The sequence below is a fragment of the Lissotriton vulgaris genome, chromosome 3_1 (assembly GCF_964263255.1).
Source record: "Lissotriton vulgaris chromosome 3_1, aLisVul1.2, whole genome shotgun sequence".
Taxonomy (NCBI): Eukaryota; Metazoa; Chordata; class Amphibia; order Caudata; family Salamandridae; genus Lissotriton; species Lissotriton vulgaris.
This window is the reverse complement of record NC_141689.1, coordinates 954,313,676-954,332,447: the sequence shown is the minus strand read 5'-3', so window position 1 is coordinate 954,332,447 and position 18,772 is coordinate 954,313,676. Positions and strand designations below refer to the sequence as shown.

Sequence of the window (18,772 nt, the reverse complement as noted above, 5' to 3'; positions counted from 1 at the left end):
TTCCTTCTCTGTAAGAGGCTGTCCTGCGCCTGCCGGGTTCATCTGGATAATGATAAAACCTGCAGCGAACACTCTCATTTAACGTGATCCCCGTGGTGAGCTTCCTTGGCAAAACACCAGTCATATGTGGTGCTGTTTCGGTAGTTTAAAAACGCCTCTTGGTGCTCTTTCCATGAATTCTTGACCATTCGCTTCTGACACTCGATCAGTTTCAGACTATATAACTTACATGTTACAACTCGCCCCTGGAAATGTGCGTTCCATTAACTCCGATGCAGATACTTCCATTGTTTGCAGGTCAGGCAGAACAGGGCCGCGCCCTGGACACAAATTGTGAAAACCTCTTGCCATTACAATAATTTTAATTTGTACGTATTGCCCAAATCACCTCAGGCCCCTGAACATCTGTTTTGTGGTCTGCTAGCTAGAGGCTTTAATACAAATTTAAACCGCATCCTGCTCGTGGCAGCTGCATTGTGGGCTTACTAATAATATACAGGGCTTGCCGCTCGCACCGTTGCACAACTTGACCGTATCCATCCCTCCAGTCACCGTTTCGTGCGCGCTGTTGGAGCCCCAGAACTAAGAGTCCTAGACCCCACCCATATAAGCAACAGGAAAGTTGCAGGATCTTAAAAGTGCTTTAAAGCACCGGAATGATCGCATGTTCACCATAACTAAACAGCACACAACGACATAAGAAATCTGTTCCCATAATGCAAATATACTTACAGAATTAAAGACACTCGCATCATGCTGGGTCGAGTTTAAACATTCTTCCCATTGCAAACACCACTTCTGACTCTAGCACAACCCTAGTGTGGCTGGCCGCTGTGATGTGGCGCAAAGTGCTTTCTCTCCTTTCACTTCGTTGGTAACCAAAGATTTAGCTCATCCTCATTGTGCCATTTTGCTTTCCCCAGCAGGCATGTCCTAACGTGGGCTTATAGCAAATTCATGAGACCAATATGATCCTGTTAGCATAATATGATCATGTTAGCATGTGTTCATGGTCATACACGGAATCGTGCCCACACGACCCGTCATGATGCGCTTCCTGCACACACCAATAGCGTTTCGCTCTCGGCCACAAACAGAAACAGTGGCTTCAAATCAAAGAAGCCTTTAGCAGCAATGCGGGTGATCTTAGCCTCGCTGTTAAAAACACTTCCAGAAGGGCAGGCCCTGTTGACCACAGAAGGAGTCTATCAGCTCTCATTTCCACACATGAGGGAATATATCCATTTCACGGCATACAGAACGTTTTTTGTTCCCCTCTTACAGGGCAATTGTTTGCCTAGGGCTGTGTGGAGCAGGTGCACACCCACCTTTGCACGGCAAATGGAGGAATATTGCATTGCTATTCACATCACAGCAAATTCCTGTGCCTGAGTGTCTAGCATATATCGCACTATTATACCTCTAATTGTAATTTGTTTTCTCTTGTAACCTGCACGCTTGTCACTTTGTACTCCTGTGCACTTTTTGCTACCTCATGTATTTTGTTTGCTCACAATTGTCACTTTACCTTATGTAACTTAACGTTTGCTTTTGTAATCTGTTCAAGTGTAATTTTTTCCTCATGTATCAGTTCTGTTCCTATTGTGAAGCGCTCTGACGCCTTTGGGTAAAGTCCGCGCTATTTAAAAATGCATAAATAAATAAACAAGCCCCGCCCTTCAGGGGCGTGAAATTACGGCCAATGGGAGGAAGAAGATGGGCGGGATCGAAAAGTGATGTCTCGCCAGCGCTGGTCTGAAAGAGCACTTCCGTGTTGTCATTCGCTGCAGGCAGCATGCTTGTTGTTATTATGGGAGTCAGCGGCTCGGGGAAGTAGGTATACGTGTAACACGTTATTAAGTGTAAGCGCTTTGCATTTCCATTTGATAATTGATACCAATGCTCACAGTCTGTGTGAAGCTGGCTGGCACCGAACGAAATGGAGCGGTGTGTTCTTTAACACCTCATGCTGTATTTTGTATCGTAAGCCTTTCCCAGCCTACAGTTCTTTTAAACCGGCATTTGGCGTCAGCGAATGGTGGTGCATTTGTGTGTTTCGTTTAGTGCTCTGTTGTTTACGGGGATACAATGTTCCTTCTGGGGTCAAAGTCTGCAAAATGGCAGAACTTGTTTCTAGAACTAGTACAAAAGAGGCTGAACACAGCTGCATTGTTCTGCCTTCTGTTTCGTCTAGGCAGTTGGCACAGGCTACTAGGTGCTGGTAAATCATTTTTTGTTCCCATGACCAGTCACACCAAACCCCACAGTAGATCTAAACCGCAGTTTATTGTCGTTGTTTTTCTCTTTCTTCACGCAAGAAAAAAATGGATAAAGAAGGGATTACATTGCAATGTAGCCGAGTTATTTTTCGTTGTAATTAGTTTCGAAAGGTTCGACTCATTTGAAAATACAGGACTATGCATTTAAGTTGATCAAAATATTTGAAGTAAATATATTGCCCAGCATGTAAATTGCCATTACATTTTTTCAATCTATTTTTTTTGTTGTGTGGCCTTTCTGGAGTTAGGGGACTTCAGTCTGCTTTCGTTTATCTAGGGACCGTTGTCTATTTCGCAAAAGCCACTTTCACCTAACATTGTTTTTGCGGTCTACGTAGCTGCCAAGGACTGTGTGAGCATTTGGACGTATATTCATTGATGCACAGGTTTATAAAACAGAGTGGTCTGAATCTAGCACATATATCCCGCGCAGTGCTTTAAAGCGCTGAAGGGAGACTTTCTTCGCTCTATATTGACCGTTAGTATAATGTATGCCTCTAACCGAATTGTATTTTGGCTGTTGAGCAGTATGCAGAATTGTTTCCCAACTCTGAAACATATTTTATGAACTGGGAACAGTGAAAAGTATTCCTGGCCTTTCTAAGACTCAAAGCTATCCAGGACAAGCCTCTGGGTGGTAGCTTAGGGAATTACGCCTCACTATGAATGCTGCTTATTACGGCTCACTATATGCACTGTATAAAAAAATCCCATTTACTTAGTCCTATCCAATTGGATATGAAGACTTCAAACTGCTTATTGCTTCGGTGACCAGTGCAAAACATCCGAGTTGTGTTTAGGTGGCTTGTAGAGATTTCAAGTAGCCTGTCTGAGGTGACTGGTAGAAGTATTTCAGGGTGATAATGTGAATTTGACTAAGAACGAAAGACTGAAATAGTGCTAACTTACATCAAGTGCTTGTTTTGTTAAAAAAAAGTAAAAAAGTAAGTGACAGTCTCTTTATCAGGTGGCCACTGTACCTTGCACCACCCATTGCCCCTCCCAATGCTGCAAATTACAGTATAACACAATTTTCATCACATTTCCTAAGTGTGACATGTCAGACTATTCCAGGCCACCCAAAGCTATAAGAATGGTGTGGGCTGCATGTTTTATTCATTTTAATATGTATAGGTGGACTGTCATAAGTTCTAGTGATGAGAATTAAGTGCCAGTGCTGAGCACCAGAAACCACAGGCCCAAATTACGCACTGCTTATGTTACGTGTATAGTTTCTTTTTGGAGGAGCCAACTGCTGAGAAATGTGGCACTGGCTTAAAGTCTTAGGATACTTCCTGGAAGACGTCCCCTTTTAGCTTCTGTTTGGAAGTATTGAGAGACTTAGTGTGGGAAGTTCAGATGGCATCTGTCAGTGTTGTGCTTTTAGTCCAAATCGGCATTGGACTCTGTCAATATAATGCTTTCAGTCCAAAATGCAGCTAATTAGTATTTCCTGGTTACCAGTAGGGGCTGGTAGCTCTCTCTCGTATATGTAAAAGAGATTTCAAATACATATTTACGGCGATTCAAGAAAATATATTAACTTGTTGTAATCCTGTGCAAGAATTTCCTTATGTTGGGTGTAATAATTATAAAAGTTTCATTTGACACATTACGCTCTGGTGAGTAACGCCATATAGCTTTCTGAACTCAACACTCATAATTTTTAGAAAGGCGAATCAGTCATCATGTTGAGTCTTTGTACAATCCCTGTAGCAAATTTGCAGTTTCTCAGAACATCATCCTCTGTTAGGACAGTGTTTTCGTATTTTCTGGTTCGATGTGTACTTAACAGTGATGAGACTGGAGGAGGAGTTTCTATTGTTATGGAGGCTAGTTGCCCGGTACTCCCAATAGACCTCTAGATGTAAGTCTCTAGGTTATCAGGAGTCACCACAGTGTCTTATGTGTAAACGTCAGTTGTTCTCTCAAGCAAAACCCAGCAGAGTTCAGTTGTATGGCAAGTATGTTTCTATTGGCAATGTTTTTGATAGGCAGAAACGCTTGGACTGTCTGAAAACATTGTTTCAGGAATGCATTGCAAGTGCTTCTGTCTCCTACTTCAGTGTTGGACGAATTGATGAGATGTATTTTCGGAATCATCAAAAAGCCTGCCGTACTTTAGCCAATGTGTGGCGAAAAAGATAATATTTATAAATCCAGTGGCATTGATTGAATGATCCAACGTTCCATCCTTTTTAAATTGGGAGATAAAGTGAAATGCTAGAGCAACTACAAATGAAAACAAAATAAGGGTGATATATTGCAAGCCTCAAGGTGCCGATATTTGGTGTCTAACACAAAATTCCCCACCCAAAAAATGAGTATATGTGTAACAGAACCTCTGCTATAATCGTAACCACGTAGCCCATTTACTTGTGAGAACCCATAATGTGTGATTAGGAAGTTGCCAGGACATCCAAGAAAAATAGGGGGAATAGTTCACCCTTCAATACTTCCTACAGGACTTCTGGTGTTTGCTGCCTGAGTCTTAAACCTGGGGGCTGATGAGTGGCTGAGATTAGCCAGAGGACAATCTGTTCCATTGGACTGACAACTAAAATGTGAATGCAGTTTATTCAACCATTGGTATCAATCCTTGTATGGGTCATAGGCCAAAGGAAATGGTAGAAAGGAGGCAGTCGTAAAGAATGGTATTTTGTAATCGCCCTTGGATCTAACACTTCTCAGAGCAGATTTGCTGATGTCCCTTGAAAAACTCATGAAGCACAGCAACATTGCAATGGGCTTAATGTAACTGTAATTTTCTCAAGTCATGTCTAAACATCCCTAAGGATACCTTAAGCATCGATGGCCTTGGTATGTTACGAGTCCAACAAATGCAGTGTGATGAAATTGCCTCCATGCGTCAGTCTGTCCACATATGCAGGCTAAGCCCCGCATTTCCCCACTCTTGATTGTTTTGCAGTTCAGGTGATACGTTATTTCCTTGCATAACCGTACTCTTGTTCCGGTCAAGGTTTGTAGAGCAGACTCCCTAGGCAGGTCTGTGCAGTCACACCAATATTTGGCACTGACAGCCCTCATGTTTGGCTGCAGACCTGTGATTCAAACATAGCAGTTGGAGGCTCCCAGCCAAGTTTCTTAACAATGAAGTCTCTGTAGCATTTGCGGCCTAAGACTATTCGTGGCCACCCACATGGGAGAAGAATTGCTTTGGCAGCAGGTTCTATTCACTTTTAATATATATTGAATTATTAAATACTCTGTTGTGCTCATCTGAAAATTAAACAGGGCCATGATGGTAACTCAGCTTTGGCTTTCTGCACTGGTAGTGGCAATACTAATATTGCATGCAAATTGTCAGACTGCCGGGCAAGACAGGAATCTTCTCTGTGGTGCATTAGTGGTACAGTTCACGCCACAACTGCGAGAGAAACTGGAATATCTTTGTAGCATGGATCATTCCAGGTTTATTTTCTTGTCCACTGTGCAACAGGGTCTAAGCAATAGCTCACTGAAGAGGCCTAATAAATCTGCAACCAGTCTGGGGTTGCTTGTGTTCCCATTTGGAGGGGGCCTTGCCTGGCAGTTCGGGATGAACTATATCCGCGAGGAGCAGGGTCAGTACTGAATTGCATAAGGTAGGCTTTCCTCTAGAGTGGCAAAGTGGGCAAAAAATCAGGGGTTGTAATGCTACCCAGAGAGATTGCCAGTGCTTAGACTTTGGAAGCATTGGGCACTCGCCCTGGACAGCCTCTCCTTCTGCAGGGCGAGGAACACTATTTCTGGCTCTTGGCTGGCAGGTTTCTAGGCTCCTTCACTAGATCCTCAGCTCTTTTCAGCAGAAAGTGGAAACTTCAGGTGGTGTCCCCTCACCTATGCGAGACTGGCCATCAAAAGGACCACTTTTTAATGGATAGCGAGCAGTTGATAGATGGATACGAAGATTGCTTAACATCCGTCGCAGATCCTCCAAAAATTCAAATTGTCCATTTGAATCTTTGGAGAATCCATGATGGATATCAAGCTTTTTTCCATATCCATTTATCTACTGCCGACTAACCATTAATAAGTGATCATTTTGAGTCACTGTGCCAGTGTATTTCCTGTTTTTGGCGTCCACAGAGCAATTTCTATTTTCTGCATTTTGTTTTTTGCAGTCCTGTATGTGGCTTTCCTAATGTAGGCGCCCTTTTCGCCGAAACGCGTGTATATTCCATGAAGGTCAATCAACAATTCAAGCCACATTGAATCTATGATCTATGATCATTTCCAAATTAACTTTGAGAGTTATTGTTCATTTATGATCTTGGACAATTGTCACCCTGCTTTGAGAAACATAAGACTAAGTAATTGGAAGCACTATGTAATGATATTGTTGTGCATGTGTGACTGTATGGAGATGTGATTGTTATCTGATATATATGTGAATGTATCTTTTCATTTTGTATATTATGCGCTTCCTTTATTTTTTTTTTAACGAAGTCAAGTCAATAATAAAGTAGATTGATTTTTTTTTATGGCTCATCTATTGTGTATAGTTGGTCATGTGTGTTCTAAATACAATAGTATTTTCCCTGCCTTATGATACAGATCTAGACAGTATGATCCATCTTGCTACAGAGCACTGAAAATAGGACCACTTTCAGTAAGTTTAAAATGTGGTTATGGCAGTGGCAACAGATAGACATTTGGTCGAAAATGCGTCGGGGGCCTGGTTACGGGGGGCAATGTTACTGGTTACGACCCATCTTGAGGTCCCTAAATATCCAGACCAATAACAAAGCTATGAAAGAAATTTTGTTAAAGGGGGATTTGACCCAGTTACCAGTCCATTTTGAAAGTTTCTTAAAGTGCTGCTCCCAGCCCTTCATGAGGCGGCAGAGCCCATGGGCACCAAAGGGCTCTGTCTACCCCAGTACTGTTTTGCTTCTTGATGAATAGGGGGGGGGGGCAATGGGTTGGCTCCCATCGTATTTTACAGTAACCTGGTAATTAGGCCTGCTATTCAAAATTGGTATAAAAGGGGGTGGTGATGGACGGAGCATCTGAACCAATCAAACACTCACACCCAGTCAAAAGATCTGGGTTTAATCCATCACCGTTCTTTAGCCCACTCTGCCACCCCAGTTCAGACATGGCTATATGCAAATCAGTCTGACCCTGTGCCTCGTGGGAACAGTCCAGCCAGATCTTTTGACTGGGTGTGAGTTTTGATTGGTTCAGATGCTCTGTCCATTACCACCCCCTTTTGTACCGCTTTTGGCCGCCATAAGTGTGGCAGGGTATGCTCAGACGTGAGTCCCTTGCTCACTTTGCCACTGGATTCAAGCAAGCCGGGCTGAAGACGGCTGGAATGCCAGAAACCGGTCCTCGGAAGCTTGTTTCCGGTCCAGGGAAGGCATGGCTTGGCAGTTCGGGCTGGACTGTTCCCATGAGGCACAGGGTCAGACTGATTTGCATATAGCCATGTCTGAACTGGGGTGGCAGAGTGGGCTAAAGAACGGTGATGGATTAAACCCAGATCTTTTGACTGGGTGTGAGTGTTTGATTGGTTCAGATGCTCCGTCCATTACCACCCCCTTTTGTACCGCTTTTGGCCGCCATAAGTGTGGCAGGGTATGCTCAGACGTGAGTCCCTTGCTCACTTTGCCACTAGATTCAAGCAAGCCGGGCTGAAGACGGCTGAAATGCCAGAAACCGGTCCTCGGAAGCTTGTTTCCGGTCCAGGGAAGGCCTGGCTTGGCACTTCGGGCTGGACTGTTCCCATGAGCATGAGGCACAGGGTCAGACTGATTTGCATATAGCCATGTCTGAACTGGGGTGGCAGAGTGGGCTAAAGAACGGTGATGGATTAAACCCAGATCTTTTGACTGGGTATGAGTGTTTGATTGGTTCAGATGCTCCGTCCATTACCACCCCCTTTTGTACTGCTATTCAAAATTGGCAAGGGTTATAGGTGTGCACTATTTCACCCAACAGAGTAAACTGGGGCATTTTTACTATTTGCACCTCAAGGAGCACTCTTACAGGAAGCACTTTAGCATACTGCTTCTTGTAGAGCACTAGCTAGTTGCCCAGCTAATGGCGCACCGGTGAGCAGCAGTCCAATATGAAGTATTTTCACATATTTATTTCAGCTGAGCATCAGTTGGCTGCGTTTGTAGCGGTGCTCACTTGAGCATCAGCTGCAGTTTATTATGCCAGCCCTAGATGAATAGCAGCTAAAGTTGATCTTTGCATGACTGGAATATCCAAGCCAAAATTTTTACTAGTGGCACGGCCATTTATTCAAGTTGGCTAGACCTCTTTAGCTGGACATCCATAGCACTGTATAAAGTTGTACGAGACACTATAAGTTGCATTTAAAGGAGCTCTTTAATTAGAAGCACTTTAACAAACACACCCAGGCACACACTCATCTGCCCGCCTGGAAGCCATTGCCTTTTTTAGTCTCAGATGTGGTTTACAAAGTTATTTCCAGTGTAATGGAGAATCCAGCTGCCAACATCCATGTGCTCTGCGTACCCCACCTTTTAGAAGCACTTTAAAACCGGCATTTCATGCAAAGCCATAGTCAAGCGCCCTCGAACTAATTTTCTCTCCATGCCAAATAGCTGACTATCAAACTATAGCTTCCCCGTGGGGTCTCAACACAAACATTGTCAAAGGCCAGTTTGTTGACAATTTTACTGCGCTTAAATGTTAATGGCCATTCTTTTTTATTTTTCTAAATGTCAGTGTTTGTCTGCAGTTACTGCAACCGGATGATGACATGGTTACATTTTTTTAGGAGTCAAATGTTTTTGTTTACATTTCAGCAGCAGTCGCTATGTTATTGTAAAGATTTTAATTAATTGCACAATAAACTTAATTCTGATTCTGACACACTGGAGAAAGAAATCACTGCTGCAGAAGACAGCACAAGACACATCAAAAGAAGCTCTGACCGACGAGTGGGCAGTATACCAACTAATTGAGGCCAAGGGCAAATACAGGACACTGAATATCACTTCTGATGTGTGTGCCAGGGAGGGCGGGGCTGGAGGACTACTGGCTTGGCTTGTGAGCGCAGATTCCTCTAGGATACCTGTACGTACAAGATACAGTGACTTTGTATAAAACCGTTAACTCTCAAACTACGATTAATGTGACCCTTGTTAAATACTACTGTTATTTGCCTGGGTTAGGCTCACGTAGCAATGCTGCACATTTTCGTAAGTTTTCCTCTTTCTGCACAATAACATTTTTACTGTGATCTTTAGTACATACTTGTGTGCATAACCATATTGGATTGGTTTTTCTGAAACTGCTTTGCTTACACATCTGGCTTTGCGCAACATTATCATGATGCCCCGAACACTGAGTACAAGGCCTTTATGCACACTGTACAAATGTCGTTCTATCTTAATTCTCGGGGCGACAGGGCTATCTGCATACCCATAACATCCCTATTCTGCATATACATCGCAAGGATGCTTTTTTTTTTATATAAATAAAGAAGCATTTCCAGGGGTTAGCAGAAGAGACACTTCAGCTGACATCAAGGGGTTCCTGTATGCCGAGGCTTTGCCAAGCAGCTGCCTAACATCTCAGTAAGGGGTGTCCAGCTAGTGACCAAGACGGGTTCTACATTCTTTCCTGCCCGGTAATGGGGTTGGATCATCCAGTTGGGGGGGGGGGGGGGGGGGCAGAGATTCTTGGCTGTACACCTACATACACTTTAGAGGCACATCAAGTAGGGAGTACAAAGTAGAAATACGCCTGATTACCACCTTGTTTTATAGGCCTGCATATATACACTGTTTTAGCACCATTGTAGAACTATATCTGCTATTTACTCTTTTGATGCTCGTAATCACTTTCATATGCTTCTGTCTACTGATTATCACAGCACATGTCTTATACGCAAGAATAACGTTGGTTCAATAAATATATTAACCCGTTCCGTGCTTATGAAGGAACCACGCCTTCATGAGCCACGTGTGCTCATGACGGCGTGGTTCTGTCATGCGGCTGCCGCTCCTCCCACGAGGCATTAATTCTCCGCCTGTGCGGGCGAATTAATGAACGGGTGGGGCCATGATGAAACCACGCTGTTATGATCACCGCAGCACCGTGCTCACCCACTAGCCTCCCGCACAGCGTCGCAAGGGTTAAAAACGTCCCTGTGTGTTTTCTCTGTATATTTCTCTAAGAACAAGGGTACACAAGTGATTGGGCACAGGGGTTCTAGATCTGTTACTACGATCCCTAGGGGTCAGGGGTATCCAGTTCAGTAGTTGCCAGAAACCATACACTCCCGGTTAGGGGGTGCCTATGGGGGCACTGTGAGCTAGCTAGACTCAAGGACAACACATACAGCAGGGGTGCATGGAATCAGTCTAAGCACCTCACCCAAAGTTTATTTTGTCCACAAACCCACAGATCCTCTGGATCAGTAGGAAATACACAACACTACAAGGAGCAATACACCTTTCTCCTGATCTAGGTCACAGGGCGGCTCACAGAATATATCCATGCCATACCAACGCAACGCATCACACATGAACAATGAGCCACGGTAAAAGAACCTCTGATTCTAAATAAAATAAGTGTTATTGGGAGGGAAAAGTCCACTGTATGATAAGAGATGCGTACTTATGCGGATTTTGCCATAGGCAAACCCGGATCATGCGGTGGCGCCATGACATAGGCCTGTCTCACCGAATGAGGTCTTGTTTGACTGGGAGGAATGCCCAAAACGCCATCTTCTTAGTGGTGGAAGGCTACTGCCTTCACTAGTAGTAAAGTGCATGAGCGTGGCAGTATATTGTGTAGTGATCGGTCGTAGTAAACAGAACCTTTTTTTCCTTGTATCACTGGAATGAGGCCTACAGGCTCACTCACTTTTTAAAGTTCTGCTGCTCTGTGCTTAACCCAACCCATAGCCTACATCAGGTAGATGTCAAGTGATGCACAGCGTGGGAGAAGTGACAGCGCTGGTTGTATGTGTGCGTGGGAATGCTACAGTACAGTTATAGAGCAGTACGGTGCAGTATGTGTGTGGTTAGTGCGTGTACCGGGTGTATGTTTGCCTATAAGGAATACCTGAAATGAGATTCAGTGCTTTGCAGTGCTTGCTCAATGAGAGCATGTGCTGGGTGTATGTGTGCTTGCATGAAGTACAATACATGAAGTGTAAATTGCTGTGCAGCGCGTACATTGTTAGTGTGTGTGTTTATAAATGGTTAAATATAGAAAAGCTTCAATACTGAACAGTGCATGCCGACTGAATGCATGGAGGTACTAATGCTGTACAGTAAGTATGCTGTAAATGTAGACAGAGTAAGTGTGCCTTCAATGGTACGATACATAGAGGACCCTGGGTTCCATTTTGGGAAGCCCACGCCTGCCTGTTGAAGACATGTGGAGGAGAGGAATCCCCCCGACCCCCAGACAGATTTGTGTATTGCTGCATTCCTAAGAGCTGGGTGGGACACACACTGGAGGGAAAAGGAAGACACTCGTGTTAACGTCAAAAGTGTGCTCTTTGATTCAGGGATAGATCACAAGGAAGGGGCATGAACACTTCTCAGGAAAGGAGATGGGGCTGAAAGGGGAATCCATAAAGAGTAGGGTTAGGGGTCTGGGATTAACCTTTTGATACACATATCTCTCTGGCTGACACCCAGATGTGATCTCTGGTCACTCCCATGAATTCTGTTGTGGGACAATCTGCTTCAGAGTGTTGCCTGCTGTGACAAATGGTCTTTCACAAGGTAAGAAGTAAAGGAGAAGTGTCCACTTTAAAAGAAGCAGAACTCCAACATAAAACTTCAAAGATTCAGACCCGAAATTACATTTTGGTGTCTAGAAATAATATATTAGAAAGGGTGGTTGAGACCCCAAAACGTGTTATCTGCCAAGCAGACACAGGCTGTGTGACAAGGGGAAGCTCTACAAGACTTTTGCCTGTGACCAGGACCGGGACCAAAGGCTTGCTAGTCTTCATACTGTAAGGGGACATCACCAAGGGCACCAAGATCGCCGGGCTGGAACCTGAAGCCCCAGCTTCCGCCTGCTTGCCAAGACCAGTGTGCTCTCTGAGGAAGAGAAGAGTGTTGGAGGGAGTGAGGTCCAGTGGGGAGCCCTGCAAGAGTATTCAGAGTGAGGTGTGAGGCTGTGCACTGATCGGGTCGTTGCCCATGTGCCATGTTGGCACTGTGACCCCCATATGCCAGGAGAGGACTGCTGGAGACTGAGATGAGAGTGACGTGCCATGCGGGTCTGGGCAAACTCATACTGCTGTGCTGTCGTGACCCCATATGGTAAAGAGGGCCACCGGTAGTTACCACTGCTGCATCGCTAGAACCCGTGATCGTCAGAGTAGACCTTTGCCCCAGGAAAAGTCTGCACTTTTGTTTTCCAAGTACCGCAGGAACCCCATATGCCAGGAGGGACTGCTGATACCAACATGCTAAAGGATTTGGGTCATTACCAAAGGAGAGACTGAGACTACGTTCAATGGGTTGGTCCCTCATTGCGAGGGAACGGCACCTGACTGACCTGAGGGCTGCTGTGGATGACATTGAGCCCTCACTGGGCTCCAGTTGGGAGCAAAGAAAGGATTTACCTACCAAGCAAAGCCAACATACTATGTCTTTGCGAGCTAAGAGCAATTGAATGGTAGCACCATTCAGGAGAGATAGACTGCACTGCCGGGTGCTGCACGCAGCCCGACTTCTCTAAACTGAGCAGGACTCATGAGTGCTTGCCCCGAGGGCACCTGCTACTCTACCAAACTCCTTGGTGCTGCAAGAGCAGGTAAGACATGAATTGGGCAGGTTGGGCCCCGGGGAACTCTCTACTAACAGGGCTGCAGCACCATAGACACTTTTTACTAAAATCCTGAAGGGGAACTTTTGCGTTTGTCCTTATAGTGTGCATTCCCTGGATGTAGCCACCAGCGAATGGGGAATCACTCCAAATATGGTACACGAAGGAGGATGGTTCGGGGATTTGCCTAACCACTACTAGAGCGCTGACCTCAAGGAAGATTGTGTTGTTGCTTCTGAATGTCATATACCTGTGCATGTGTACTTCTTTTGTTTGTATAAAAGCAAGTATATGGCTGGACTTTTAATTATTGTTCGAACTGTGTGCCCTTTGACATGAGTGGTGTCCCCTGACTTGTGTCTGCACCCCACCTCCTCCTGAAGGAGCCTTCACTCCTCTACCACAGCGACCAATGAGAGTCAAGTGCAGAAGGGGTACTTGGCCCAGATGCTCAGGATCCATCAAAGGTCAGGCCTGGGATATCAGGAGTAAACAGCCTCCACTCCCACTGTTGGCTGAGTATCCCCTATGTGCCCTGCGTCCCTTTGAAAGGGGTTCTGTCAAGTGGTGATAGAACAGTTGTTCAGAAGCAAAACATCTGAGGAAGACTGATTACCACCGGAGTTTTACAAAACAAGTTTAACCCTAAGTATTCTCACAATTCACAACGAAGACTTCCCATCACAGTCCACTAGAGAGGCAATGGTCGTGGTATTACCCAAGCAAAGGAAGAATATACTGGATGGCTGAGACAATACCCTACAAAGTAGTTTTATTCCAAGGCAAAGCACTCCTATGAATTTGAGAAGACTTTTCCAATCCTCACTGAGACTCTGAAACAGGTCCATTACTGACAGTTACCTCTCTAGACATGGAGAAGGCATGTGATAGGTGACTCTGGCCCTACCTTTTTGAGTTTCTTAGGATGATGGGTATGGGGGCGGGCTCCTGAAATGGAGACGACTTCTGTATGCTTTGCCCCCTGGCCAGGGTGATCTCGGAACAGTGAACTATTGGTAGAGGCACAAGAATGCCCTTTGTCACCCACTCTGTTGATGATTTTTATTGAACCATTGGGCTTTCTGCTCCGACAGAGGAGCCAGGAATTGGGCTTTCGAGTAACAAACTCATGTCACGTTCTGTCTGTTCACGGATGATGCTTTATTATACCTGCATGAATCAACACACAGCCTAATAGAAAAACAAGCGTACTTCCTGATTTTGGACACGCCTTTGGGTTAAGCTTTAATTTATGGAAAACTTGCCTTTTCACCTTTAGGCGCAGAAGTGAAACTGTGCAACTATTGCGGGCAGACAACCCACTTTCATGAGCAGTGTAAACATTCAAATATTTAGGGACTCCAATATAACGTTGAGAGGGTAAGTTGCTGGTGGCAATTTGGGCAGAGCAGTGTCCGCAATCAGACAGACAATACTATTTTGGTGCAAGTTGTCCCTCTACCCCCTGAAGCAGGATTCCCATTCCAAAAATTATACCATCTCTTCTACCTTTATGTTGCACTCACCATTATAGTCAACGAGAAGACTTTTCTTTCAAGGCCACTTAGGGGACAGGGAAGGAAAAGGGTAGGGCTTTAAAAGACCTCTAGATAATGAGGGACTTGGGCCCTAAACTTTGCAGTCTACTATTTTGCTGCTCGGCTGCAATGGTCAGTGGGATGGCTGAGTGCAGATGCAGGTGCAGAAGAGGAGGAATTAATAGCTGAAGCCCCACACTGTGCACTCTGTGAGGTGTTCCTGGTGGATATAAAAATTGCAAAGCCCTACTCTACGGTGATGTGCACAGCCAGATATTGTTGGCAGTAGTTCTTAAAATTCCTGTGCATGACTGCAGCACACTCCCCATAAATACCACTGTGATGCTTCTCAAAGTTACGACAAATAACTCACATAGCATAAACCCCCATGGTCAGAAGCTGGCCTACAAGAGTGCGACTTTGCACATATGAATCAATGCGAGACATAGGGCTTAGCAACAAGTCAGTTCATGACATACAAAGCAGCGATGAGAGCAATTATATTGAATTGGCTTGAAGAATCCAATGAACAACTAAATCAGAAATACTCTGCGTACTTTAAGACACTGTCAAAGGAGATGTGCTATGACAATATTATACAAATGCAATGCACATTCATTGTATTCAGATAAAGGTGAAATAGGAGCTGAAACTTGTAGGAGAGCTCTCTGAAGCTGGATGGACAAAATCCCTAGAATATAATAAAGTGCTGTCAAGAAATGCATTCTTTACGTTTAAACAATCCACTTATTACACCAAATGTATCTCTCCTTAGTATCGATAGTCAAATGTGCTTAGGTGCATCAGATTGCTGTCCCTGGTGCAATAAAATTATAGCGGATCTATTTTTACTTTTTATTTATTTCATTTTTACCATATGGCATTTGGATGTCCTGTAATAGCACAATTGGTGTGGTGTTGCATACGAGAGAAATATCAGGCAAACAAGTGGAAGCCACACCGTTGGCATGCCTGGTAGGCCACATACATTCAAATAAGACGCGGAAGACAATTTGTAGGTTTGTGGACTTGGCCTTAGTATTGGCCTAATGTTGAATTGTCATGTATTGGAAGGCTATTGTGGCAGCATATATTGAGATCTAGTTGATGGGCCTGAAAAGATGAGCTCCAGCTGAAATTGCTGCCCTTGTAGCACACAGGTAGCTACCTTCGACTGGGACATTATGGCGGCTATCGAGTCCAGGACACATGAATGCTTTCCATGGATAGGAAGAAACCCCCACCCCTCCAGCCAGACGGTACGCTGCAAACATTGCACAAATGAAGTAACAGAGATGCCACACCTAGAACCTATCACCAATGAGTTCATTATGAAACCGACACTAAGAAGAATACAAGAAATGGTGATCGACATAGAGAACCCATACAATATACGTGAGAATCAGCTTTATAAATCAGCTCAACAGCACCATAGCATGATATTGGTAGACATCAGATCAGAACAAATTCAGTTTGGTGTTGTTTACAATTAAGTTATAAAGAGTTGCTGTGGTGTAGGTTTTTTTCCTGCTCTAACACACCACATGTTTATTATGAGATGTATAACAAAGTTGGTGAGCAGCACCGCTCATGGATTAAGAGGTACTAGCTCTCCTGGGCTTTCAACACCTTTGGTGGATCTTGACAGGAGGTTCCTTCCTAGCACCCCCCATGATCAGTGTGGACACAGAACCAGGCGCACGCACTTCAGTGCCGATGAGTGTGGCCATCACGTGCCTGGGGCAATTTCACTGCATTAAACCCGAATTTGGAGCGTTGCCGCTAAAAAGTAGATGGTGGCAGGCACCTCGGCAGGGTGATCCCTCGAGGACTCTTGAGGGAGAATGTTTGGTACAGGGGGCCTCTGAAGATCGGAAGTGATTGGCACACTGGATAGCTGATGAGTGCAGGGTCACAGCTCTTGTACGGGGCAGGAGCTAGCCTCGGAGGTGCTGCCAACCAAGTAAGAAAACTGGCACGGCCCACAGGAAGGCTTTATTGCATGGGCTGCTGGACCCACTGGACATCTGCGCACATTTCGATTAAATATGGTTTGCTGCTGGATGGGGCCCAGGAGGCTTGGCACTATTTGTGTCTGTTTTGGGTAGTGCTACGACATCCCTTTAGTGGACACACAGATTTGGGGGTATGGCCCTTAAGCACTGTTGGTGGACTGTTTTGCAGGATTGTGAATTCCTGGCCCCCGGCAATGAGCAGGGGGAGGGGAGTACAAAGTGTGTGCTTGCTGGTAATCCTAAGCTGGAATCACTGAGGCCTTCTTGCAGATGCAGTTGTTGTGTTGTTGGAAAGTGCTGTGAAGAACTGGAGCCCTGGCATGGATATTGGTAGGAGCAACTGGCCTAGCCTGACGCACTGGTGACAAGAAGCATTGGGAGTGCTCCCTAACGGAACACTAAGTGATCTGCCTGACAATTTGGTGGCTGTCTGCATCCTGCCTTGCTTGACTCGGAACTCATTGAGATATTGAATGAAGTGTCTCTGGTGGAGTGGACGCTTTGGCGTGCTTGTTCCATTGAATGCTCCGTGACTACACTGAAATAGCCTTGTGGAGGTCGAATTTGGGAGCTGTGATGGTTCATGGAGGGATTGCCACTCTTGGGAAACTGAGGCAACGTTGATAAACCACACTGGGAGGGCTCAAGGAGGGCAGAGGCTGTTCGTGGTGTAGTGTTCTGGGACTACCCGTACTTCCCTCTCTTTCGGTGCCTTAGATTGATAGCTGCAGAGAGACCTGTGGAATGCATGAAAGGTTTGCCTACTGCGCCTTGTGTTATAACGGCATTCCTCTCATTCTGCAGTGTTACTGATTTCAAAGTCTGCTCATATTGCTAAATACATGCTCCTACTGACTGGTATTCTGGGACCTGCTGTGAGGTACCAAGGATTTGTCTAGCTTTAATGTCTTATGAGACTCATTGAACAAAACATTGTCTTCCTCGCAGGATGACCAGCAACAATCGATGACCTCCAGGCAACAACTGGTCCTTACAGAGACTGTGCCAGGAAAAAGGACTACTGTGCTGCTGAAAGGGCTGTCACTTTACTGGACTGCTGCCCTGCTGGACTGCTGCCTTGCTGGACTGCTGCCATGCTACCCTCCTGCCTGAGTCAGAGGGGTTTGAACCTACACCTGAACCCAAGACTCCCAAAGTGACTGCAAGAGCTAGTCTGTTGACCTCCTGTTCAGAGCAACAGGGACATAACAGGCTCCCAGGTACCTGATCCGGCACCCAGAATCCGCTGGTGAAGCCCCTGACCACCAAGTGGTGCCAACAGGTCCTGGATCCTTGGTGTGGCCTCAGAGAGGCTGAATTTAAATTTTTGGGCTCTTCGCGAACTGGCCCGTTTGCACCGAAACCTTGTCACTCGCATAGCCCACCAACGCTAAGCTCCGTCAGCCCGACCCCTCACGGTACAGCATCGACGGCTCTTGGGAAGCGCCACTGTGATGCACCGGCATGACTGTTCGTGACAGTAACAGGATCTTCGAGCTACTGCAATGCCCATCTGTGATGCCAGGCCTGTTCTTCGCACTACATTGAAGACAGTCCACAAATCTTTCCTGCTCCTCGCAGCCCCTCCACCGCGAACAGAACTCTTTGTGCTGAACCGAGAAGGTAACTTTTTAGCAAGACTAACCTTGTCCCTGTATCCAACCAGTGCTCCATCGAGGTTGGCCTGAACTTGTGACTTTCTGTTAGTCTCGCATGACCAGATAACTGAGAGTGGCGCTTTGGGCTTTTTAGTGCTATTTTCACTTAAATCCCTAAAACTGCATATCTCCGGTTCTGCTGATTGGATTTTTGTCGTTATGGTCTTTCTTCTGTTGTGTTCTCACTTTATTACTGTTTAAAGTGCTGCATAAATACTTTACATATTGCTGTTAAGTTAAACCTAACTGGTCCACCAGAGGGTTGGGCACAGGTTAATTTGGGGTTTGCTCACACCTCACCCTGAAAAGGATGGTGGTTGATGCTTCAGTAGTGTTTTACCCTCCCTCACCATCCCCAGCGCCCCAACCAGTATCCTATTTTTCATAATATATTATCTAATAATCAATCCATCCTTTTGCCTCCTATTCTGCAGGTGTTGCTGTTTTATTTTATCTGCTTCACAGGGCTCTGTTGAATGTCATTGTTTACCTCTGCTGAG

The 18,772-nt window shown here is 45.3% G+C and overlaps 1 protein-coding gene across 2 annotated transcripts in view; it reads left to right on the top strand.

Moving 5' to 3' along the window:
• The first annotated feature begins 1,704 nt into the window (after nucleotides 1-1,704).
• Nucleotides 1,705-18,772, top strand: part of IDNK (IDNK gluconokinase) — a 102,866-nt gene continuing 85,798 nt past the window's right edge. Inside the window, exon 1 of one of the 2 annotated variants that reach the window (XM_086961319.1) lies at nucleotides 1,705-1,833. In XM_086961319.1, coding sequence (XP_086817445.1) covers nucleotides 1,796-1,833 — 38 coding nt within the window. In that variant the 5' untranslated portion in view covers nucleotides 1,705-1,795. Of the gene's footprint in view, nucleotides 1,838-18,772 lie in introns of both variants that reach the window. The other variant, XM_086961318.1, reaches the window with a different exon arrangement.